Source organism: Nematostella vectensis, chromosome 12 (genome assembly GCF_932526225.1).
Source record: "Nematostella vectensis chromosome 12, jaNemVect1.1, whole genome shotgun sequence".
NCBI lineage: Eukaryota > Metazoa > Cnidaria > Anthozoa > Actiniaria > Edwardsiidae > Nematostella > Nematostella vectensis.
In genome coordinates, this window is record NC_064045.1 from 13,853,094 (window position 1) to 13,879,085 (window position 25,992).

At 43.4% G+C, this 25,992-nt stretch overlaps 1 protein-coding gene across 3 annotated transcripts; it reads right to left on the reverse strand.

Moving 5' to 3' along the window:
• LOC5520168 lies at positions 1 to 25,053 on the reverse strand. 3 transcript variants are annotated; one of them, XM_032365107.2, is made up of 10 exons: positions 21,063 to 25,052; positions 12,194 to 20,993; positions 10,141 to 10,196; positions 9,204 to 9,320; positions 8,021 to 8,125; positions 6,031 to 7,312; positions 3,556 to 3,825; positions 2,938 to 3,000; positions 2,335 to 2,425; positions 1 to 2,084 (listed from the first exon to the last, which is right to left on the reverse strand). In XM_032365107.2, the coding sequence occupies exons 1-10, from the start codon at positions 23,451 to 23,453 to the stop codon at positions 1,982 to 1,984; spliced, it is 13,278 nt and encodes a 4,425-aa protein (XP_032220998.2). In that variant the 5' UTR covers positions 23,454 to 25,052; the 3' UTR covers positions 1 to 1,981. The 3 variants fall into 3 exon arrangements, with proteins under 3 accessions (XP_032220998.2, XP_032220997.2, XP_001640093.3); XM_032365106.2 differs by having other exon boundaries at positions 12,194 to 25,052; XM_001640043.3 differs by lacking the exon at positions 3,556 to 3,825 and having other exon boundaries at positions 12,194 to 25,053.
• Positions 25,054 to 25,992: the final 939 nt, after the last annotated feature.

Genomic DNA, 25,992 nt, shown 5'->3' on the forward strand with positions numbered 1-25,992 from the left:
TTTGCGAAAAATATCGTTTTACTATACTCAGGGACGATTATAATATACAGTTTACAATATACAACGGTATTATCCAAACAAGGTCCTATTATCAAGGATATATTTTTGAAGCATTAACTTATCAAATCGCTTACGAGTAACTATGGGTGACATAGACATCATAGCAAATCGGCTGTGCGCCTGAATCAGCGAGGTGAACGATAGTTTATTACGTCTACACACGCACGCGCTTAATTAAATCATCTAGCCTTATTGCGTCGCTAGCGCGCTAAGATTGTAGTCAGCCAAGCATAACAAATCACTACAAAACGCAACCCCTTACGAACACCCGCTTATTACCGACGAGCCCTAACGAACACTCGCTTATTAAGGACAAGCCCCTTACGAACACCCGCTTATTAAGGACGACCCCTTACGAACACCCGCTTATTAAGGACGAGCCCTTACGAACACCCGTTTATTAAAGACAAGCCCCTTACGAACACCCGCTTATTAAGGACGACCCCTTACGAACACCCGCTTATTAAGGGCGAGCCCTTACGAACACCCGCTTATTAAGGACGAGCCCTTACGACAACCCGCTTATTAAGGACGAGCCCTTACGACAACCCGCTTATTAAGGACGAGCCCTTACGACAACCCGCTTATTAAGGACGAGCCCTTACGAACACCCGCTTATTAAGGACGAGCCCTTACGAACACCCGCTTATTAAGGACAAGCCCTTACGAACACCCGCTTATTAAGGACGAGCCCTTACGACAACCCGCTTATTAAGGACGAGCCCTTACGAACACCCGCTTATTAAGGACGAGCCCTTACGAACACCCGCTTATTAAGGACGAGCCCTTACGAACACCCGCTTATTAAGGACGAGCCCTTACGAACACCCGCTTATTAAGGACGAGCCCTTACGAACACCCGCTTATTAAGGACGAGCCCTTACGAACACCCGCTTATTAAGGACGAGCCCTTACGAACACCCGCTTATTAAGGACGAGCCCTTACGACAACCCGCTTATTAAGGACGAGCCCTTACGAACACCCGCTTATTAAGGACAAGCCCCTTACGAACACCCGCTCATTAAGGACGCATCGAGAAAAATGACACCTTTCGGGTCCCGAAATTGTCCTTAATGACCGCGTTAATAAGGTCACTTTTGGGGTCCAGAGGCCAACTTTTTTGACGCGGTTTGAGGGTAACCTTGTTGTAAAGGACAAATTTTCGGTCCAGAAATTGTCTTTTTCTCGGTTCTTTGTATTTGGACCGTTGTTATTTAAAAGGATATCTTTCGATAACACAGACTTTTACAAGCAGTTCGCATTGTTTAGTAGCTTGAGTTTACTGTGTATTTACTTTGTGTGCACTTCTGACAATATTGCTACACCACCCAGCATGTACAATTAATTCAGAAACTTTACGCCGATTTTGTAAAATTAACATTACATCCGAAAAATCGAAAGTATGTTTCAAGGCATACTCAAGAAATTTAATGAATTTACCATAAACTGGTTAACTTAATACTAGTTAGCTAACATTGTTAAAATTTAATAATCTAATTTGGGCCAAAGCATACTTGCTGCTTCAAACGTCTTTTCAAAAACGACATTATTCATTTGATCAGTTATTCGATTATCTGATACCTAACACTCTGCTCTTTCTAGGAAAAGTTAAATGGTCACGCTAACAGCTCTCTAAGTGCAGGCATGAAAATAACAAGATCAAGTAAGACCAGGAAGTGACGTTAGTATGAGCAGGTGATGACCAGGAAGTGACATCAGTTTGACAAGTTGATGACCAGAAAGTGACGTCAGTTTGACAAGGTGATGACCAGGAAGTGACGTCAGTATGACCAAGGTGATGACCAGGAAGTGACGTTGGTGTGACCAAATAATGACAAGGGAATGACGCCGTGCGGTATTAGTGACCAGTTAAAGGCCAGGAAGGAACAATTACATGGTTTTCCTGGACTATTGTCGCTGTTAGGAGGAGGTAGGAGTAGGTTCCGTGTCAAACATGAAGTCCAGCTCCGTGGAAAAGTCGCTCAGCATGCTGTTGATATCCTTAAACAGGTTCTCGGTACAGCTGGAAGAGACATGAATTCCCGGTTAGTGCCATACCACGTCTGTTTTGTTCATTGCAAGCTGGGATACGATGATAACAACTACTTTAGCTCTTTACGGTGGTTAGTGACACATCACATGACATGACGTCACATCCGATGAATCTAGACATTTTATTACTCATTTTCACTAGCTTTTTCTGAAGGTAAGCAAAATATCGCGTGACATGACGTCACATCCGGGGGATCTAGGGGTTTTATTATTAAACTTACTCTAGCTCTTTCTGGAGTTCTTCATCTGTGATGGAATCCTGCTGGCTGTCAGTGGTCTCATGTTCCTCAGTGGGAGGGGGTGGGAAATCCTCTAATAATATGAAAAACAAGGGCACGCGTCAGGGAAAAGACGATAAAAGTAATATTTTATGACCACCTATTCATTCTATTATTATTAATAATATTAGTTCGCATACTTTCGGTCCCCTCGACCCAATCACGTACGGCGTAGCTGTCATGCGATCGGCCCAGAAAGAGCTGAGGAATCTACGTAAATTGTAGTACAGAGCGGGCTGTACAAAGATCAAATTTGGAGGAATAAATGAAAAATCAACCAAATTCCCAATGGCTGTGCGGCTAGGCCGTACGTGATTGGTCAAGTGGACCGAAAGTATGCGAATTAATTAATAGGTGGTCACACTTGGACCTTTCGCGCGGTAAAAGCGACGGCTCGCTTAAATTACTTTCCTTTTACCCATAGGTTTTTTAGACCCAGTAATGAGACTTTCATGAGAAAAGAATCTGAGTCTGCCCTGAAGAAGTCTTATTACAAGCAAGTACCAGTATTTGGTGGATTCTGTATCCTAAATGAGCCGTTCTCACCTGCTCCCAGAAGATCCTCCATGGAGGGGCGCCTGAACACACTCTTGATCTGCTCGTCAAGCGCTGAAATACAAGGTAATCACGTGAAAAACACGTTGGAAAACACAGAGAATAGCAAGGTGAAAATAGAGGGGAATAAGACCTCGTTTCAGGAAATGAAATTATTAACGCAAGCTCAGAGGGTTCATATACGGATTGGCTGACATGCGAGCAAGTGAACTCAGGAGTTGTCCATCACGTGGACAGCGCGTGATGCAGGCGTTTAGTTACGAATTCGGCACGTGAACTGGGCATTCATCCACGTTTGCAACACATTAAATGAGATGCCATAGACGTGGACAACACGTGAACTGAGAAGTCGCCCACTTGAACAACACTTGATGCCTGCAGTCTACACGTGAGCGGGGGTATGTTCAGCAAGCTTTGAGATGATATGATGTGAGATATGGAAACGATGCTTAAAATGTGTTCATCTTTAGTCGAATTCAACACACTCAAGCCTTGTTTGAGCCTTTAATTATCATTTTACTGAAGCTAATTCTTATACTTTGCTTTAGGCATTTTCTAAATCACGTGTCAACGCATCATGCGCAAAGCTTTGTAACCACGCCTCTTTACCTTCCCCGTCATCAGACTTGCTATCCCGCTGGCCGTTCATGACGTTACGCGGGCTCGTACAGGAAGGCTCGCTAAATTTCCGCTGAAGGTTCTCGAATGATTTTCGCCGATCTTCGTACCCAGCCCTCCTCTTCTCCATCTCGTCCAATACGGCGTCAATGGAGCTATCGCTGTCGCTATCACGTGATTTCCAGCTACCACTCCACTTCTTGGGAGGGGTGGGTGGGGGTACTTTTTTGTGCTTGGCGTTGGAGCCGGTGCTGAAGCGTCCTGGATGGTGGCAGCGTAAAGGTTAAGATTCCACAGGGATACCAAAATATAAGTCGCCAGGTTAGGATTCCTCAGGGATAACAGAATGTAAGTCGCCATGTTAAGATTCCACAGGGATACCAGAATATAAGTCGCCAGGTTAGGATTCCTCAGGGATAACAGAATGTAAGTCGCCATGTTAAGATTCCACAGGGAAACCAGAATGTAGGTCGCCACGTTAAGATTACACAGTTATACCAGAATTTTAGTCGCCAGTTTTAACTTGGACATAGAGTCCATCATTACACTATGTTAGTGCAGCGAATAAGAGTCCAGTTTGTCAGCTTAACTCCATAAAGCATTTGGCTTTGTTACGATTCCACAGGGTTAATGGTTATACTAGGCTCTTTCCTCCACAGGGTGCCCAATAAAGTGACTTGGTTCGTCATTAGCTTTACCACAGGGATCCCGAGGTTAAGTCACACTAACAAAGATATTAGGTCACTGATGACAGGTCACCTGAGGTTACCGGCTTGTCGGCATGTTAGTCAGTTTAATTGGCAAGAAGTGATGACACCAATGTTAAGATTCCACAGGTAAACCAGTATGTTTGTGAGCTCCATTTCCACAGGGTGACCGACAGCATGGTCTTCATGGATAAGGTGATAGTTTCTTTAGCAGGCTATTCAGTCTTAGATAGAAGGTTCTAGAACTCTTAGTTGTTAGAACAGAGCAAAGAATGCAGCTCCGTTAGAAGGTCTTGTCAGTAGGGGCGGAAAACAGTGCATTTCGTAGCGTAGCTCTTGTTGAAACGCCGTCAGGCAAAGCGGGGAGATAGATGGGATAGCAATGAGGTGAACACGTGGACATGACGAAAGCAGGGAGATAGCCGATAAGATAACAATGAGGTGAGCACGTGAAAAACACGTGGACATGACGAAAGCGGGAGATAGATGGGATTGTAATGAGGTGAGCACGTGAAAAACACGTGGACATGACGAAAGCGGGAGATAGATGGGATAGTAATGAAGTGAGCACGTGAAAAACACGTTTAGGGAGTTATGAATTATGAATAATGAATTATGCGGATTTATGAATGTCATGCGTGAGAAGCTTTGGGCGATTAAAAAGAACACAAAACACATGCGATAGCAATAGTTCCTCTGTTGTTTTCGCTTGTGTTTTGTATTCTTTTGAAATACAGTTCCTCTGTCCATCATGTCAGAAACGTGAGGTAATGAGTATGTCAAGTGAGAGAAGCAATGGGCGATTAGAAAACACATGCGATAAAAATAATGCGATAACAACAATGTTGGATCGAAAAATGCGGTGAATCCGAAACCCAGAAGCATACAACAATGAATGATAAAAAAAAAACACAAAAAAATGCAAAAATAGCAACGCCACCAACAGGCAGTGCTGGGAGCAAAAACGCTGCGAGTTTGATAACAGCCGGGCAAAACAAACCGACATACACATCACTAAACCCCAGCTTCCTTTCACATTCACATTCCACATACAGTCAGTGAGAGAGGATCACAGTGAATTCTATCTTAGATATGGTACTAGGAGGCTATAAGGCGATGGAAATCACGTGACTCGGTGGTAAAACTCGCGCGCGCTCCGGCTTTTAGTGGCAAAATAAAAATTTATCATAGCGCTTACGAATTATCAAGAAAATTGTTTTATCAGAAAAAGACTTTGCTCTCCATTTCTGTGTTTATTTTGGCTGATTGTGAGAAAACAATGAATAAAGTCGCGCAAATAAAGAAAGAACATCATCAATTTCGATTATGAGAAAACAATCAATAGACGCGTGCAAATAGACGAACGCGCATCGACAATTCTTATTGGAACAAAACAACGAGTACGGTGTCTGTGTAGAAATGAAAAACGAATTCACTTTATCAATTCTTATTGGAACAAAACAATAAAAAATGCGTAAAAATGATAAAAAAGCGCGCATCTGCTGAAATTACAGAAAAAAGATATGGAATGGAATGGAAAGTGAACGCTTTTTGATTTGAAGATCAAAATTCTAAATAAAAAAAGATTGTCTTCCACTCATAACAAATAACCTTAAGCAGCTCAATCGAATTCGCGTCAATCTTAGAATCCTACCAGCGCAAAAGACATTGCTCGTTAAGATCACCGGCCAAGCTACCTCTTTCTTAAGGTCTACTTAGGATTGTTCCGGTTCTCGTCTTAATTTTTTTTAATACTTACGTGTTGTTGGTTCCCCTGTGGCACAAGGCGTGGTTCCTACTCTCTGCGACTCCTCGATTTCCGTCTGACCTGAGAACGAGCTTGCTTTGCTTCTATTTGGCTCTGCCTGCACCCTCCCCTCCCTGGCGACAACTGCGTCAGGTTTGGGACTAAGCCTCCCCTCCCTGGCGATAACAGGGCCCATTTGGCCTGAGAACGAACTCGCTTTTGCTCGAGGGGCATGTGGTGACCCCCCTGGTTTGGGCGCGACCTTTGGAGAGGTTTTCTTGATTGACTTTGGTTTGACGGGGGGCGGGGGTCGCTTGGTGGGGGGACTTGAATCTAGAGACAGTCCGAGCACTTTCTGTTCAAGTTCCTTAGCCGGTTGATTTTGAGCGTGAGGACTGGTTATTACTGGACTGTGGTCAATGTCTTGACTATCAGAAATAACTATATCCGAGCTTCCGATCAAACGTTCTTTTCTGCTGGTCGCCGGAGAAGTGAAATGTCTGGTGTCTGTGTCACTCTTTTTCGACTCAGATACAACATACAAATTCGGTTTTACTTCGGATTGATAAGCTGTCGCCTCGTGTGAACTCGGAGACCCATCGGGTGGACAACGTACATCCGAGACTGCCTTGGTGCTGGATCCCGGCGACGGTACAGACACCTCCAGTAAGTTCTCATCAGGGATACCATCCTCCGCGAGGCTTATTTGGTCTCGCGGTGAAGCTGAACCCTTCTCGACCACGCCCTGATGAGAGGGGTGTATTGCCACCCCCTCCTCTTCAAGGTGGGACAACAAATTATCTAAATCAGTCTCATGGTCCTTTCCAACATGAACTACATTTGGCGTCACTTTTACTGAGCTACCTGATGACGTCACTGTTGCTAAGGTGTCAGATGATGTCATAGATTTCGCTCCCGTAATCTGGTCTAAATCGGTCTCCCTGTAGACCGTTGGTTCATTTACGCTTGCCCTCAAAGCCAAAGGTGGTACATCATAGATCTCTTCTGCCTCGACCTGTTGGGTCATCTGTGGGCTTATCTTGCTTGCCCCGGTTCTATGAGACGTTTTACCAATAGACAGGGGGGTGCCGTTATTGTTGGATCCGTCTGTGTCCCGGAGTGCGTTGACGGCCATCCATATCTTACGCTGGTGACCTGTCCGCGTTATCCCTATCGCGTCTAGATCCTCTATCGCCATGTCTTGGACGAAGTCCATGTCGTCAAATCCACCATCCATGAACTCTGGGATGTATTGTTCCATTCCGATAAGTCGTAGCCATGTTGAGATGTCCGCCTAGGGGAAAGGAACAATCAGACGAGACAAATTTGAGGATAAAAACATGTTTGCTTATGTGACCCAATAAAACTGTTCACTCAAAGGTATTTAATTATTCCTTTTTCTGTCATGGTTCAATAATGTCATTGCTACCGGTTTGTCAAGATTCAGTATGGCTACTGAAATTGCAGTAAATGTGTTTAGAAGAGATCCACGATTTGATGCTTCTGTCTTGAGATACTTTTGTCTCGTGGGCGTATATCAAACCCGGGCTATTAAGCGCCAATCGCAAACAGAGCTTTTTCAAAAGTGAAGAGATACACACTAAAAATAAACCATATCAATCAATGGCTGTCGTTTTTTCTAAATGTTCTAAAAGAGCCTGGGACGAGCGCGCGGGAGACCTGTGATATTATAAAACGTTAGGGACTAGGCTCCATATCCAAGTTGGCTGTCAGCAAAATCGTAGTAAACACGAATTCCTGCAAGTTTACGTGGAAATTCTCGACTTACGAGCGAAAAAATGCGAAAAAATGATTGAAGTGGACTTCCAAAAATGGTATGTAATGCCTAATAATGAAATGACCGAGCGAGCTAGAAAAACGACAGTTTTGAAAACAAGATTGACTGATATGCGCCGAGCACCCAAATCCATCCACTCTCCTCACACACACAACCTCAGACAAATAACCGTTGAAGAAAACAAGCTTGGTAAGCTGAATTTACCGGTTTTCTTTGTGGGAATGTGTCAAGGGGAATCTTGCGCTTAGCCGCCTCAGACAACAGCTTTTTCCTATGCCCAGTTTTGTGGATATTAATGGAGGTAAGGTCCTGCGGAGAAATAATCGAATAATAACTATAATTTTAATGCCGTTTCCAGGGTCACAGATGTCATGACTGGGCTAGCCGTTTGGGTTTTATGACGTGGGCGTGGTTGCTACCTGTGGTATGACTGAGTGTTGAGTAGGTATGTTGTATGTGGGCTACCTGTGGTATGACTGAGTGTTGAGTAGGTATGGTGTATGTGGGCTACCTGTGCTATCACTGGGTGTTGAGTAGTTATGGTGTATGTGGGTTACCTGTGGTATGACAGGGTTTATTTGAGTGGTTTGGTTTATATGGGTTACCTGTGGTATGACTGTGTGTTGTTGAGTAGGTATGGTGTATGTGGGCTACCTGTGGTATGACTGAGTGTTGAGTAGGTATGGTGTATGTGGGCTACCTGTGCTATGACTGAGTGTTGAGTAGGTATGGTGTATGTAGCTACCTGTGCTATGACTGGGTGTTGAGTAGTTATGGTGTATATGGGTTACCTTGGAATGACTGTGTGTTGTTAAGTAGGTATGGTGTATATGGGCTACCTGTGGTATGACTGTGTGTTGTTGAGTAGGTAGGTGTATGTGGGTTACCTGTGCTATGACTGAGTGTTGAGTAGGTATGGTGTATGTAGCTACCTGTGCTATGACTGGGTGTTGAGTAGTTATGGTGTATATGGGTTACCTTGGTATGACTGTGTGTTGTTGAGTAGGTATGGTGTATGTGGGCTACCTGTGGTATGACTGTGTGTTGTTGAGTAGGTAGGTGTATGTGGGCTACCTGTGCTATGACTGAGTGTTGTTGAGTAGGTAGGTATGGTGTATGTGGGCTACCTGTGGTATGACTGGGTGTTGTTGAGTAGGTAGGTGTATGTGGGTTGCCTGTGGTAGGGTGTTGTTGAGTGGGTATGTTGTATGTGGGCTACCTGTGGTATGACTGGGTTTTGTTGAGTTGATATGGTGTATGTGGTTTAGTGGTATGAGTGTTGTTGGGTAGGTGTGTGGGTCACCTGTGGTATGACTGGGTGTGATTAGGTAGTTATGATGTGTACCTATGGCATTACTGAGTGTGGCTGGGTAGGTGTGTGGGTTACCTGTGGTGTAAGTCCAGCAATACTCGTCATATCAAAGCCTGCCCGCACAAAGTGCTCGATGTAAATGGCCAGCTTGCAGCTATCTAGCCAATCATAAAGCTCGTTATACTCGTGCATCTGTAAGAAAAACATGAATGAAATCAAGAGACATGTAAATTCAAACCTCCCTCAACAATCCAACCATTGCTACATTTGTTTTGCATATTTTTGTAATACATATTTGAAATAGGTGAAACTGGTAGCTTGGTGATAAACGTTCTCTTTTTATTTGTAGCGATGATGTGCCTTATAAAGATACTCTGGAATTACTATTCATATTGATTAATATCGTTGCCCTGGAAATCTTTAAAAATGTTTTTTGGTTCCTTATCCTGCCTACGTTTTCATGAAGCTCACATCTAAGAACTGATTGAAGAAGAAACACAACAGTTTTGACACTTATGGGCTACTAAGTAGTAAAAAATTCTCGTCTCGTAAGCAAAAATTTTTGAAAAATCGTAATTAATGAAAATGGCTTTTTCAATTTGCAAAATAATATTTTATTCTTGACAGTTACGAAATGCCTGCTTGCGCCAGTTGATATTAAATAACAGCGGATGAAAACAACTGCTTCCGTCGGTTACCTTCCATATCAGAGAGGTCACAGTCGATACCACTTATACACTTATTTCGACTATTTCAAAGTACCATTCTTGATAAAACGGAATTTCGAAAATCTTTCTGCTTAAAAGGAAAAAACGTATTAAGTATCAATATGCAATGGTCTGTCATATCATTCGGTTCTCAAAGCATCAGCAATGGTAGGAATTCCATGGTTTTTATCTAAGGTTCTATATTTCTAACACGTCTAATTAAAGGTTAATTACATTGATTCTACATCAAGTAAGGATAAAACAGTCTATCGGAATCATAGATTCAAAGGATTACTTTTACTTACCGATATTCCAGTTGGATTTCCGCCACTTGGGCTTCTTGCCTGTATCCCAGGGCCTGCTACAAAGGCAGATTTCAAAAGAATTAGTTGCACAAGCGGATACACGCATAAAATGCCGCAACTTCTTGTAGGCTGAAGACGCACGCTGAGTTGCAAAGAATTGCGCACGCGCACTGCGTGCGGCAAATACCAAATGAGCGCCGCCCGTGGTGAGGATAAGTATCAGTGTATCTATCGTTTGATGGCGAGGGATCTCCTGGAGCGGTACATAAGCTCTTGCTAGCACGAGAAAATAATTGGGAACAGTTTGACTTTATTTTTGGTTATTTCTAAATCGTACCACCTTTGCATTATACGGTGGAGTTTTTAGGAGTCAACTCAAAATCAGTACAAATGAGAGAATTTAAAAATGGGGTAAAAAGTGTAGAGATTATAAAAAAAATTGATTTAGCTATGTCACAAACAAACAAAAACATCTGAAAAGTAAGCAAGAGGTATAAGGAAAGGAATAAAAAGGAATAAAATATTTCCGTGCTGAGGTGCCTAGTGCAGAGAAAATTCAGTGAAAAGTGATAATTGTAGGAAAGATGAAAATTCAGTGAAAAGTGATAATTGTAGGAAAGATGAAAATTCAGTGAAAAGTGATAATCGTAGGAAAGATGAAAATTCAGTGAAAAGTGATAATTGTAGGAAAGATGAAAATTCAGTGAAAAGTGATAATTGTAGGAAAGATGAAAATTCCTTGAAAAGTGATAATCGTAGGAAAGATGAAAATCCAGTGAAAAGTGATAATCGTAGGAAAGATGAAAATTCAGTGAAAAGTGATAATCGTAGGAAAGATGAAAATTCAGTGAAAAGTGATAATCGTAGGAAAGATGTTTCAGACGTCGTTAATCTGCACTGACAGAGAAGGTCATCATTTCTGCAGTAAGCCCCTCATTCTACACTAATATCATGGTGTTCATAAGAATCGTCAAATCACATTTGCTTACTCTTGGTTATAAATCGACTTCTGGTTCATTTTAACCTACACGAAGGCATACATAGAGAATGATCTCGAATGATCACGAATGATCATTTTCTTAAAAAAACAATAAACATGCAAAAAAAACTGTTTTTCAAAAAACTATAATAGAATGCTATCGACACTTTTTTGTCGGAAGTAAACAAAGTGTAAAAATCTGTTTTAAACAGGAGTCTGCACAAATTCACCTCAAATACAGATCGTTAGAAAACAAGAGCTCTTATTGGTCCAGCACGCAATGATTGACATAAGACATGGGCCATGATTGGTTGAAAGCTGCTTACGAAATATTTTCAAACAAACAAACAAGCGTTCATGTACACCATAGACACGTAATCCCACACAATAAGAGAAGGTCTGTTTATTGCTTGCTATGCCGGAGGTCCGGAAGAATTAACGTTAAGACACATGCAATGCTCAATCACTACACGAAGACACGCAAATCTTTCTATCCATTGAGAAATGGGCGCATTGCGTAAATTGGTATTATGCGAGCGGGTAAAGGTATTATTTACACGTATCAAAAGCAACTTCCTTAGTAAGGTATTTTAAAGTGGGGATTAAAAAAATTAGTATTTTAAAAATACTAAACTAAGCGAGCGTAAGGAGAGCGTAGCAAGCGTATGGAGATCGTAGCAAGCGTATGGAGATCGTAGCAAGCGTATGGAGATCGTAGCAAGCGTAAGGAAAGCGTAGTAAGCGTAAGGGGATCGTAAGGAAAGGGGGAGCTTATACCCTGGTGCTCTGCATAGCGAGAAGCAAGAAAAACTATGGATTGAGTGGAAAAAACCTCATAAAGAGAAATATCGACAACGAATTTTCCAACCCATCTTTACAAATTTTATTTATTTCGTTTTAAAAATCAACAAATTATCATTAAAAAAAAATTAAAAAAAGTTTGATTGCTCAGTTGAAATACCTTTTAAAATGTATTAGCCGTTTTTATAGCAATATTCGAGAGTTCACAGTCAATTAAATCCTCCGGTCGAGTGCATGCGAACGGTCAGAATCGTCCAGTCATGAACTTTGTACCTTTGACATCGTCCGGATGGTCATCTCTCGTCCGAGAATCAGGACCGTCCGGCGCAACCTCTTGAATTCCTTTCGCACGATCTGACCATTGATCAGACCCTACCAACCGAGAAAAGTCCAACTTGTCTTCTTTTTGGAGCGACCCAGTCTCGGACATTTTTGTCCAAGATTTGTCCGGTGCTCCGTCCACTTCCTCAGCCAGACTCTGAAGCTTGCTTCTCAGGTTAGCCATCAATCGGTCCATTCCGCTTGTGCTATTTACATTTTGCTCATCCAAGTAGAGTGTCGCGTCCACCGAACCATCTTCGTCCAGGAGGGCTATGGTATTGTCCAAGTACGCGAAGTTCTCATTCCTGAAACAATAATTTCTGGTGCTCTGATTCAAGCGCGTGATTTTGGCGTTCTTAGTCCGGTCCGTGTGATGCGGGATCATCCCGGACATAACAATCAAAGCACGCGGCCACTTGCCCCTGATTGTTGAGACTAGTTTGAGTTGGATGTACTGAAACTCCTCACTACTGACCCGCGATACATCGTTCATTCCGCAGTGAATCACTATGCAGTCGTACTCCGGCTTAGCGCTCATCCTCTGAACGTGTTTCGTTAGCTCCTTCATTCCACCGTCTACGCAGTGCTTGTTGAAGAGCTCCCCGGGTAATATCTTATTCTGTGGAATCCCGCGGAGGGTGGGGTCAGTCAAGATTAGGTTCACTCTTCTAGTGGAGTGTGCCCGTGGGGTGGTGGGTGGAGCAGTGACACTCGTCTCTATGGTTACGCTTTGTTTTAACTCTTGAGATTGTCGACCTGCATCAAGTGACACATTCTGACTTGGCCTAGCTCCAGTTGACGCCTCCACCTCTACTGTCGTGGTCGCAGCTCGTACCATTTTTTCACGTCCCTTTCTTGTAAGATCTTCATCTTTCGCTTCTTCCTCCTCTGCCTTCAGTCTGGAAAACGCTGGAGACGAAGACGAACGCAGTCCGCTAAGCGCAAATAGCTTCTCTGACTTTTTATGATGCCGCCATGGGGCACGAAGGGGAAACGAGAAGCCTTGCTTCTGACTGGGAGAGTAGGGAGGGGTGGGAGAGACGTCATCTGAAGAGAAACGGCCCGAGAGGTGCGAGAGCTGGGGCGAGCCTGGAAGAGAGGTGGGGGCTCGCGCGTGCCCGTCACGTGATGGGATCGATATCGGTTTAGATCCAGCAACCGTGAGGGGTGGGGGTGAGGGAACCTTGGCAGCGAATTGTTGTTGGTCCACGTGGAGTGACACAGTGGAGGTTGGGGATCTCGTGGAAAGTCCTCCTTCCTCACGTGTCCCTTGGGAAAGGCTGCCGCGTGACGGCTCTTGCTTCTGTACTGAGTGGGTCTGCACGCGTTGTGAAGCCACTGGTGCCAGTGCTTTCGTGGACGTTACTCTTTCCTCGCGTGTCGCGTTGGGGTCTGTGTGAAGTGACGTCATAGAAGTAGAAGATGGTGTGGATTGTTGCTCTGCGCACGTGGTTTGAGACGTTGATTCATCTTTATCTTGTGTCACGTGTTTTAACCGTTGCTCCACCGATGCCAAGACTGCGTACCCAGGGGGAGGGGGCTGGGAGTTGTTCTGCGCCAGCTGCATCATTAAGCCTTTCTCCTGCCCCTCAGTCATACACTCGGGGGGTGGGGGTAGGGGAAAGTCCACCGGGTCCATGAAATCAAAATCGTCCATGTCTGAGCTTGACCCCATCCCTGAAGAGCTACTGCGGCTGCGCGAGCCGGAACGACCACTGGCCTCAAGTATCTGTTTTTCTATCAGCCCTGACTGCTCCGCTAAGAAGTTTAGAGTCTCTTCTATATCTGATAAGGCGCTTTGTTGTATCGGTGTAATAGCACGCTCTTCGGGTTGTCTCTCAAGTTCTCTCTCGGCCAGAGTCAACTTTCTCTTGTCTGACTCATTGATGATCTCCATTTTCCGCGGATCCTGGGGCGCATCAGCTAGAGCTATCTCTGGTGCATCATAGTCCCAGACATTCCTGCCAGACTTCGGGGACAAATCAATTGGAACAAACCCCTCTTCACCCGCTTGTTTCACTGCCTTGCACCGCTCATCATACTGAGTGAATGCACTTTTATTCCTGGACTCAGTGGAGCTTCGTAGTGAAGTTGGTACTGGGATACCGTGGTCTTTAAGGTAAGTACCGGTTGTTAATGTAGAATGATAGAGCATCGATGGCGGGCCAGACTCGTGGGTAGTACAAATAGGAGGTCTCTCACGGTACTCTTCCTGGCGGGCACTGTCCAGCAAGTCCTCCCTGGAATCTGTTAATTCCCTAAGAGACGTCTGTCTAATGTACAATGGGTCCGTTGTATTGGACGTGTTACTTTCTTTACCACTTTCCAGGAAGACGGGACCAGGGTCGGCCTCTTCCCTCTGCCTGGCAGTGTAGCCTGCAAGCCTTCCCCTGATGGCCCCACACTCTTTCTCCAGATCCCGGACCTGCTGTCTCAAGTTGCCTACCTCGCCTGATGTGATGTCTAGTCGCGTCATTAGCCCGCTTACCTCGGCGAGTACTTCTCGGGAGATCTCCTCCTTAAGCTCTTTCAGCTTCAAGGACATGCAAAGCTGCTCTAAGTCCTTTACTCTTTGCTTCAACGCAGCGAACTGACTCTGTGTAAAGTCATAACTCTTCATCAGCGTTTTTGTAGCCACTTTACTGGAGACTTGCTCATCTAACTGGTCTATTCTCTTTCCCAGTTTCATTCTACACTCATGAAGACTTGAGATCGTTCTGACTTCGAAGAATTCTATTGCTTCACTTAGAGACCCAAGACTTCGTATAACTTCAGCTATGCAGACGCGGAATGACTCCTTTAACTTGCTTTGCTCAAGTCGGAACGTCTCGAGCTCCTTTGCGATGGTTTCCAAGTACACAAGCATTTCAAAGGAGCGAATTTGGCTATCCTTTTCGCTGCTAGCTGGCTTTTCTTGCGAGTCAGAAAGTTTAATAGTTTTTGTACTTTTCACCAGTGGCTTTTTATTTTCAAACGGTTTCTCACCGAATCCTTTTTGAATCTCAGAACTTTGAGCCAAAAGTCTCTCAACCATTTGTTCCTCAGTTTCATACTCCTTAATGTGACCACCCGAAATACTCTGACTGGCAGAAAATCTTAAAACAACCTCTTTAACCCGGCCAGGCTTTGCCTCTTCTCCAGACAAAAAGACCTCAATATCCTGATCAGTCCCACACGAATTACCTTCAACTGTATTAGAATCAACCTGTATATTTTGAACAGCCTTCTGCGCGTCTCCTTCGTAAGCCGAAATGATAGCTTCCGTCGTGCTATCGATTGCCATGAGTGCTTCCTCGTCGGAGAAATCCTCGTTGTCAACACTGTTGTCCTGGGATGACACCTCGAGCTTTGATTGACGGGTGGACGGTAACTCAACATAACGAATCTCGTAAATCTCGGGATCCGATTGTTTCTTCGCTGAGACTGCATTAGTTTCTTCATCGCACGTCTCATTCTCTGCTGCAGTAGGCGCTCTTGGTGTCTTATCTGTTGTTTGATCATGTTGTCCAGGATTCGGAAAGCATGACTCATTTTCTGCAATAGTTTCGCCTTCATTCAACTCGCCTGCATTTGCTTCCACTTCTTTTGATTTCAACTCGATTTCATATGAGTTGTCATGCTTGTTAGTATTCATAGATTCACGGAGCTTTTTCTGGTCATCCTCATCCACAACACCGTGAACGTCCGCCACTCCTTCCTTACTAAAACGTGGAGGTTGATCAGTGCTTTGGTTTTCCCCTTCGACAGTTCCATCAGACTCCAGAGACTTAAAGTGATCAAGTTCAAGATTTGGTGACTTCAGCTTGATTTCAGTATGGCTTTTGCATAACATTTGAGCTCCGGCACCATGTGCCTGGCCATTTGATGGGAGAACTTGTACAATGTTGCCGATATTCTGGCCCGCATACTTTTCCTGGCTATCAACATTTATTTCGTCATCCAAAGGTGCTTGGTCTGTAACAGACTTTTCCTGGTCAAGATTGACAGCCCCAGCATAAAACGTCAAACTTTTTTGTTCAACGTCTTGTAGGTACTTCGCATCATCAAGTGGTATTTGATCTTCAACACATTTTTCCTGGTCAATGTCAAGTAAATCTTCCTCACCATCAAGTATTATCTGGTCATTAGTAGCTTCATCCCGGTCAACTCCTGGTACTTCCCTCTCGCCCTCATGGTGCACTTGTTGGTTGGCAGGTCCCTGGTCAACGTCGAGTAAATATCTCTTATTATCGAGTGATATCTGGTCATTAGCAGGTTCATCCTGCTCAGATTCATGTACTTTCTTCTCGCCGTGAAGTGGCATTTGGTCATTATGTTCTTTCAAACCACAACCACGCGCCCCCGAATTTAGACCACTTTCATGTTCTTCAATTTCTGGACAAACAGGCATAAAATCTTCTTCACTATTCCTGAAATCGTCCATGATTACAGACACATGATAATTCGGTAGTTCCTGGAAACGTGGTTCAAGGTGGAATTCTGGTGTCAGGCGGTTAGCGTCTTGAAGGGTAGTAGGTTCCTGGACAACAAGATCATTCAGTTCCTGGAAACTCGACTTACGAGTTTCTACTGCTGTCTCATCTGACTGGATCTGTTCAAAGTCATGAGATAACTTTAATAATTTTTTCTCATCAACCCCTACATCATTATCCTGATCTCCGCTGCTTTCTCCTTTTTCGCTAGTTTGCTGAGATAGTCCTGATTTCTCCTCATCTCGATCAGGAGAAAGCGTTTCAGATTCCTGGAAATCAATCATTTTTGCTATTTCGCCGAGCACCTCGCTTTCTTCGTTGATACCCGATGCTGTGTCTTCCTGGTCACCATCGGTCTCTTTATCAGAAGATGTTTGTTCCACAACAAGCGGACTTTCACCTGATGTGTCCAGATTCTTGGTGTCTTGCTTGGAGACACTTTCCTGGTCATTCAAAAGAAACGCTTGATTTGTTGAATCAGTAACTGAGATCTCATGACCATCTTTGTGAGCAACACTTACTGGGGTACTTTCTTTGTCCTGATTAGAATCACTTGTTACCTGTCGACACTCTTGATTGTCTGTCCAGAACTTCTCAACATTGGCATCATTCACATCAACCGAGGCGGTAGGTTGTAGGTCTTGCACACTGGCAACATTCTTAGAGGACATGTCGCCAGTAATCACGTGGTCATGGTAATTTGGAAGTTCCTGGAAACAGGGTTCAAGGTGGAATTCTGGCGTCAATCGGCTGGTGCCTGGAGTAGTCGCAGTTTCCTGGACAGTAAGATCACTCAATTCTTGCAAACTTGACCTACGGTTCTCGGTTAGTGTCTCATCTAAAATAGATTGGTGGTGGGTGTAATGTGATAACCGACTTTGCTGGTTGTCCTCAGAAGTTGCCATTCCATTCAATGATTCTTCTGCACATCTGAGGTCCCTGACATCACCATTGTTGACGCTGGATGAACTATCAGTGCCAGCGAGTTCATGGAAATCTTCCCTATCTAGCGAAACAACTAGTTCTTGTACATTATTCTCAGGGCTGGTCAGACTAGTTTCCGGGGTAAGAGCGTTTCCATGGAGATTATCTCCGGAAGTACCTTCGGATGTATCAACTGCGATCGGTTTGGAGACAATCTCTACATTAGTCTCTTCTCCGATGATTGCCTTATCGTACATGAACTGAGCACTGACTTCTTCGCTGTTTGGCGGAAGGTTAACATCTTTAGTTTCTGTAATGACAATGAGGTTCCTTATCGATTCCTGATCTGTATCATTTTCTTTACGGTCGCAAGACTCGTGATTGTTCGACTCCTCTTCGACGCTTTCTATTTCGGCAGTTACCAGACCAATGCTCGATTCTCTCATACCGTCACCACCCTTGCGTTCAACAGAATCCCCTTGTGGCAAACTCGCAACATCATCCATCACTAAACAACTCTCCGTTTCTTTATCTATTTGTTTTTGCTCAATTTCGTCCGGAATGACTCGTTCTTTATTGATATCTACCTTACTTCCTGTCAATACTTCACTTGCAGCGTTTTCAATATCACCGGCCTCTTGTTCACACTTCTCTAGGGACAATTCTGTTTTATCCTCGGATTCCTGTTCGCATTCCGTGTATTCATCATCTTTTTCTCTTTCCTGCTTATCGTAAAGAGTGTGAATGTTTTCACTAGAACTGGGAACATCATCTTCGTAAAACTCTACAGAATTTGTGTCTTCTACCTGTTCGCATTGTCTGTATAGCACGTCATCATCCCTTTTATTTGTCTCCTGCTCATTCGCTAACGTTTGCACGCCTTCTCGAGTACTGGAAGTCTCGCCGTCAACGTACAACTCTGTACCTTTCTGCCCTTCCTGTATATACAGTTCTTTGCCATCTTCGTTTTCAGGCTCAGCAAATGATTCATAGCCTTGAGGAGTCTCTTTATTTTCTAGCATGTGCACCTCTTCGCCATTTTCTATACCACAGCCTTCACTTGAAGACTTTTGATTTTCTAACATCTCTTTTAGCTCGGTTTTTGAACAGTTTAATAAGTTCTCGACAAACGCCCTTGCAAACTCCACCACACATTGCTCCGGCTTCTCAGCCACATCTGCTCGGTCGGAGATACTGACGCTTTCTCCATCGCCATTTGCTATATCACAGCCTTCACTAGAAGAATCTTGTTTTTCTAACATCTCTTTTAGCTTGGCCTTTGAACGATTCAACAAGTTCTCTACAAACGCCCCTGCGAACTCAGCCACACAGGGTACCCATTCCTTCTGGTTATCCGCCCCATCTACACGGTCGGATACACTGACGCTTTCCCCATCTTCTGATATTTCCATCATCCCTTCCTGGAAATAAATATTGACGGTCACGTCATCGCCACCTGTGACGTCATCGTATGCAACGTTAGAGTCATCCTCAACAGCATCTTTAGCATTGACGTCATCACATCCATTGCCATTAGTTACAGTGACGTCATCACCATCGTATGCAACGGTAGAGTCATCCACAACAGCACCTTTAGCAATGACGTCATCATAGCCATTGTCATTAGTTACAGTGACGCCATCATCATTGTATGCAACAGAAGAATCATCCTCAAACATCCTGTTACTAGCTTCAGTGACGTCATCGTCATTATAAGAAATAGTAGTTTCATCTCCAACTCTCTCTGCACTGTCCTCAGTAACATCGTTATTAGTGACGTCATCATCACCTTGTTCATCAAGCTCATCATAATGTGACAGAGTGACGTCATCACAATTTTGTGTTACAATGACGTCATTACTAGCATTGACGTCATCGGCATTCCTTTGTGTCATAGTGACGTCACGGTCATCTTTATGTGTCTCAGTGGCATCTTCGCCATTTTTACTTGTCCCATTGACGTCACAACCATCTTTTTCTGCCCCAGTCACACCATTGCCATATTTTTGCGATACAGTGACGTAATCAACATCATTTTGTGAACTACTGACCTCATTATCTTCATGTGTCACTATGACGCCGTTCATTCCACGCAAGTCACGCACACCAGTGTCACGTGCCTTATCGTCACGCATTTCTAACCCATCATGTGACGCCGATTGACACACTTCAGTGTCACGCTCTCCGCTACCATCTGGAGGTATGGGCTCTTGAGAAACGTCATGGATATCACGGTTTGAGGAAACGGGCATGTCACGCAATCCAGCCTCGAGCGACCACGTGGTACCTTCTTGTGACACACTCCCAACATTGTTACGCATTGCACTTAGCGTGACGTCACTCCCTCCCATAAATGTCACACTCTCAATTTGAGTCTCTAAAACATTCTCAATTTTCACTTGAAAGTCATCAACTAATGATTCCTCATTTTCAATTTTTGAAATTTCCTCTACACCTGAATTTCCTTCTCTATCTTTAGCGCTATTTGTTAACTGATAATCAATATTCACATCCCTCTGTTCAATGACCGAACTGTTATTAATGTTTTGGTCAGAGCTGTAAATACTTGTCTCAAAGTTCGTGTCCTCTGCATTTTCAAGTGACGCGTTTTGACCGGACTCAGCGAACTGCTTTCTGGCCTCCACGTTTTCATTCCCATCTCTTCCATCCTCATTTTCACTTCCTATAATGACTCTATCAGGATCATGTGGCTTTACTTTCTCTTCCACCGTAGAACCACAAACGCGTTCACCAACAACTTTTCCCTCTACACGAGTCTCGACATGTTCACTGTCAATATTAATTGCATTTTCGTTCTTACTCTCGTCATCTAAAGAAGCCCCAAAATTGTCTCGAACCTCCTTATTGTCCGTCTCCATAGCAACTGTATGAGTGACATTTACACCGACAGCTTCGTCCTCGCGACTCTCGACATCTTTGCTGTCCCAATCAACTGTATTTTCATAATCTCTTGCCTCGTTTTCGCGCTCTAAAAAAGCCCCACCATCACCACGAACCTTCACGTTCTCCATTTCCATAGCAACGGCATGTTTAACCTCAGCGTCTTCTTCCACGTCGCCATTAGCTGCGTTCACCTCGTTTCTTTCCTTGTTTCCACACTCTAAGACAGCCATACTGCTATCGTCAGTCACAAAATTTTCCATTTCCATAGCAACTGCACGATTGAAATGTTCACCAAGACGAAGCTTGACTTTATCTTCACTTTTCGTTGCGTTTTCATCTTTTCTTTCTTCCCCTAACGGAGCATCACAATCATCGCTAACTTCCACAGCCCCCATCTCCATAGCAACATGATCGACATCTGGTCTCGTGTTGGCATCCTTGTTGTTCATAGTCTGAATTAATGACATCAATTCCCTGTTAACTTGTAATGCATGTTCAAAAGAAATAAAATCAGAACTTACATGAACTGAAGAGGTTTCCACTACGCTATTTTCTGTTTGGAAATCGTCACCATTGTTGGCGAATTCCGCCATGTGTTCTCCACCAATAGCTTGGCTGATACTCTTGTTCTGTGTATTTTTGAAGACCGCTATGTCCTCATCTTCGATAGCTTGGTTTGCAGCGCGTGATTTAACAACGGAAGACGAGCATTCCATCCCTAGCATACTTGCATCACTATTCTCATTACTCTCCTCACCCGCATTAGCCCCTGCTGTCATCAAGGTCAGCGGCCCTGTCCCTGACACATCTGATACATCACGCAACCTGTTGACGTCACTCATTTCTCGCTCCCCCATTGGTTTAACACCAATCTTACACGGCATCACGCTGTCATGGGCCGCAGGCTCGTGCGAAACCGAACCCGCCATGTTATATTTAGCAAAAATGGTCCCTCCTTGACCCCAGATTATCGTTTTCTCAATTCCATGATTTTCCGCGCTGGAATTTAATTGAATTTGCTGTTTCCTCGGCATCTCGAGTTGACGTGGTGTCTCCCTTTGCGTTAATCCACCCTCCGCCTTATCGCTGGATCTCATCTTGATAACATCTCTATGCGTGTTTGGAGTCATCAAAATCTCATCACAGCCCACTTGAGATGAACTCTCAGCATCGCATTCCGTACCATGTTTCGCAATATTTACGTTTGAGTCGCCTTCGGGCGAATCACGCATAGTCTTCGCATTGAATACAGATCGCTCTTCCTCGTGCTTAAAAATTTTTTCGACAGAATCCACAATTGCTTTATCCTGTCTGTCAACTTCTCTATGGCCGCCAGACACCAAAGCATTCAGCGCCACAGCCATTTGTCCACAGTCCTCTGCATTCTGCACTTCAAATCCAACGCGTATCCCATGTTCCAAACCCTCTGATTTCGCGATGTTTTTTTCAGGATGAACCGTAATCTTGTCTTCGTTCTCCGTCCGAATCGAGATTGCTACACGTTTTTCAGCGGTTAAATAATCCTCACTTATTGCATCGAAATTTTCCACTGATTCCAAGACTGTTTCTTTGTTTATCTTTTGAGAAACCATACAACTTTGTTGACGTTCAACTTCTGAATCACATACAGCAATATTTTTCAAACCAGCTCCACTTTTCTTTAACTGCTTAATTTCTCCTTTTCCATCAGCATTTCCCTCGTCAAAACCCTCCAATTCTTTGACCAATTCGTCCATTTGAAGCTCAATCGAGTGCCCCTTTTCCTCTTTGGTTTGTATTAAGTATTGCACACGATGACTAGATTCATCTAGTTTACTTGTTACCCCACTCACTGACCCATGCGCATTGCTTGGTTCAAATACTTTGCTCTTCTCTGTTTTGACGCTGTTACCCTCTTGTCTAGCAAGCTCGCCTACGGTGTTGACCACGCTTGCATCCAAAACACCAAACTTATCCGTTATTTTAAAGCCACTGAATAAACCCTCGTTTGTGCTACACGTTTCACTGCCGAAGCTGATATTTTCTATGCTTTCGGGTCCACTTTCTTCACCAGTTGTGTATGAGCTTGTTTTTTCATCATCCGAACTCGAGGTAAGACTCTTGCGTGTGTTATCCAAGCCCTCCAGCTCCGATAACAAGTCACACAAATCGTCATGGTCACCCAATGGTTTTTTAGATCGCAGAGTACTCTCTCCCTCTTTCTCCTGCAAGACCTCCACTCCGAATTGATCAAGCCCCGCTTCTAACGCCTTCTCTATGTTCTCCTCGCTATCTCTCCTCGCGCTCATGGCTGGTTTACTAGGTGTGCTTGGTGACTTATTGCCTTTGTTTTTTGGGTTTTTTCTTGGAGGTTTTTTCGGAGGTAGTTTAATCGGTCTGTCTGTAACTTCGCCATCTGGTAGTTGTATTACAATCTTAGGGATTTGCCATTGCGATTCGGAACTTCTTTCTTCGTCTGATCCCGTGGCGACACTGGAGACGGTTGAATTCCCTTCCTGCGACATTTCATCGCCAAATCCGCAATTTCTACACTTTAAATTACCGCGAGCACCGCATGTATGCCGCTCAATCACGCCTTGATTCGAATCTCTGCAAGTTTTTTCTGAATTGCTCGTTATCTTTGGCAATAATTTCAAGCAATTGTCGACAGAAGTATGGTGATTTGGTTTATCCGACTCGATTGCCTCAATTACGATAGTACTTAGATTATCGCTATGTAAATCCGAGGTGGAATTTGTGTGCGAATTCTCCCGTGTGATTTCGAGGTTTTTCTCTCGCGCGCTTGAGTCTTGGCACGGTGCGAGTTTGCCATGTTTAGATTTTGAGTCACTACGTCTTGGTAGTGAGGGATTGAACTCGATAACCTCATTAGAGGAATTCGTGATTACTTTGCATCTTATACTTAAGGCCATCCCACTTAACCATGTACCTCATTCTCACCAGCACAAAAAGCAACAATAATAAACCCGTTAAACTTATCACAGACAATCCACTCCAACCAATTCCCAACCCATGAAGCAGCGTATAGAGGTACATAAACAAATGCATGTAGTCTTTGTTACTTGAAACTTAACCATTATCATAATTTGAGCCCATAGTCTGAGTACTAGTACTAACAATAGAAACACAGAGCATGGATGTCGTCTTTCAATGGGATAATTGCTTGGAATTCAGAAGAAAGCGCTGAGCCCAAGTGACTAGGCGCCTGAAGCATGCATGGAAGTTGTGATAGAAATAACCGCCATACAACATAGAATGTTGATAAAGAGCCAAACTCTAATGTTTTTTACATGACGAATGACAAAGTACCGAAGACTCGAACCCTCGATAAATCGAATTTTTTTGTCTTCCTCTTAATTTTTATGACTTAACCTCGAGAATTGGAGCGCCATTGTTGAAAGACAACCGAAACCTTCTCATAATTCATCCGCTTGTGTTTACTAGTTCGTTTATTCTAGTATATTTTGTTAGTTTCCGGCTATCAAAATGAAACTATGTACTGCAGCACTATGTAGAAACCTCGAACTTAATTTTGATAGAAGGGGTCCTTTATGGTCCTTTCAGTTCAGAAGGACAGAGGAAACATAAGTATTTTGTCAGTCATGGTGTAAACAAGAAACAAATAGAGATTTAGGCGGGGAAAAAACTAGCGCACGCCATTATCCAGGAACTCGATTTTCGTGTTGTCATTTTAGTACTAAACACGGCAATTGGCAATTATAATAACAATTCAAAATAACAATACCAACTCTAATTGCTTTTATGATCGTTTCTATGTTGAAATGTCCATCCTTAAAAATTTTTTTCCAAGATGCCTATCGGTCTTGTCATTGCAGTACGGATAGTCATACAAAAGAGTGCTTGACTTTTAAGACGTTCCCTAAAACTGTAGAATAGTCTCTTAAACGACATTGTGCTGAATGTGCGTGGCAAAACGGATAAAATCTTATTTGCTTGATGATTATTGGAGATGACAAAAGCTTGAAGGGTAGATATCACGTGTTACTGCACGCTATGCCGATTTAATGTTTCATTGACGCAATTGGATTTGGCGTGCAGATTAACGCACCTCAAACACCAAGAGCTTATGTTATTTTTAAACGGTATACCTCATAAGGGATGAAGCACAAACAGTAAACAAAAAAAAAAAAAAACCCGGTCATTTTGTTTTTGTTTTTGGTGGTTGTTATATATGAAGATCATTGCACATTGCCCATATCTAGTGTGTCAAACAAATAAACATGTTGACATTAATGTAGTCGTTTCTGGGTCTCAGAGTGGATTTCGTGAACCTTTGTAACGCTAAGTATTGCGTGACACTAGTTACGCTGATGTTGACGTGTAGTCGTAGTCGTCTTTAATTCAAGTAATTGCCACAAGTAAGCTTATCCGGTAATTGGTGGTTGTGCAACAAGAACAAAAATAATAATAACAACAACAACAAAAAAGATAAATAGCACCAGTGTCATGCGGTTTGCGTGACACTAGCTGGTGACGCTGAGTGTTGCGTGACACTATTTACCTGTAGGTACGTTGATGTTGATGTAGTCGTTTGATGGGCTCAAAGGGCTGTCAGGGTCGTTCATATTCATGTAACCAGGACTTGTGGGCTCTGAGTGACAAAAAGTAAATGTCAGTCGTTACTTGTAGACATAGGGCCAGTTCACACTAAGATATATAAAAGTAAACAAAAGAAAAAAGAAAATGAATAAAAATATTAAAAAGTTTAGAACAAAATGAAACCGAGCAATTTCCATAATTTAAAGTCTGCAGCAAAAGTTTTGGTGTGGTGTTTTTATTGAAATATCTTTATTCGAATTGTCCAGAACCACTGTTTTTCTAAATGCTGTGTCTACTTGCACGGCTTCCGGTAAAGGAGAAAAAAAAAAAAACTAGCTGCACGGCTGTCTCCAGTTTTCTCGATTTTTAGCCTAAATAACAAGTTTCTGGCTTAAAAACACTTCCACGATTATTTAGAACAGCCAAGCGACGATTTTAAGCCTGAAAAGCTATGCAACCAGCGGCCCGCAAATGCTCAGCGAAGTATGAACGAAGCGTGGAGTTCGACATTTCATGCATCGTTCATTATGTGCCGAGCATTCGCATGTCGCCTTTTGCGAATTTTTCCAAGCTCGAAGCCATCGTTTGACGGTTCGAAATAACGGTGGGAGGTTTTTAAAGTCAAGACTTTTCATTTTGGGTTAATGGCAAAAAGTAAAAAGGGAAGTGCATCTACTTTTCTCCTTGCACAGCTGTTATGGCAAAAACGAAAAGTGTCGAACTCCACGTTTCGTTCATAAAAAAAACATCTCTTCCTTCTTTACCGGAAGCCGTGCAAGTAGACACAGCGTTTTCCAAATCACTTTCCAAGCCAATTTCAACTTCATAGGCCTTCCTGTATATTTGTTCAAACTTCGAAAACTGTTTATCACGGCTGTGCAAACAGTATGG

Coding starts and splice junctions, on each gene's coding strand:
- LOC5520168 (XM_032365106.2), bottom strand. CDS start 23,453: ATGGCCTTAAGTATAAGATGCAAAGTAATCACGAATTCCTCTAATGAG. Junction 9,321..10,140: donor GAAATCCAACTGGAATATCG/GTAAGTAAAAGT, acceptor TTTTTCTTACAG/ATGCACGAGTATAACGAGCT. Junction 8,126..9,203: donor TTGCTGGACTTACACCACAG/GTAACCCACACA, acceptor ATTTCTCCGCAG/GACCTTACCTCCATTAATAT.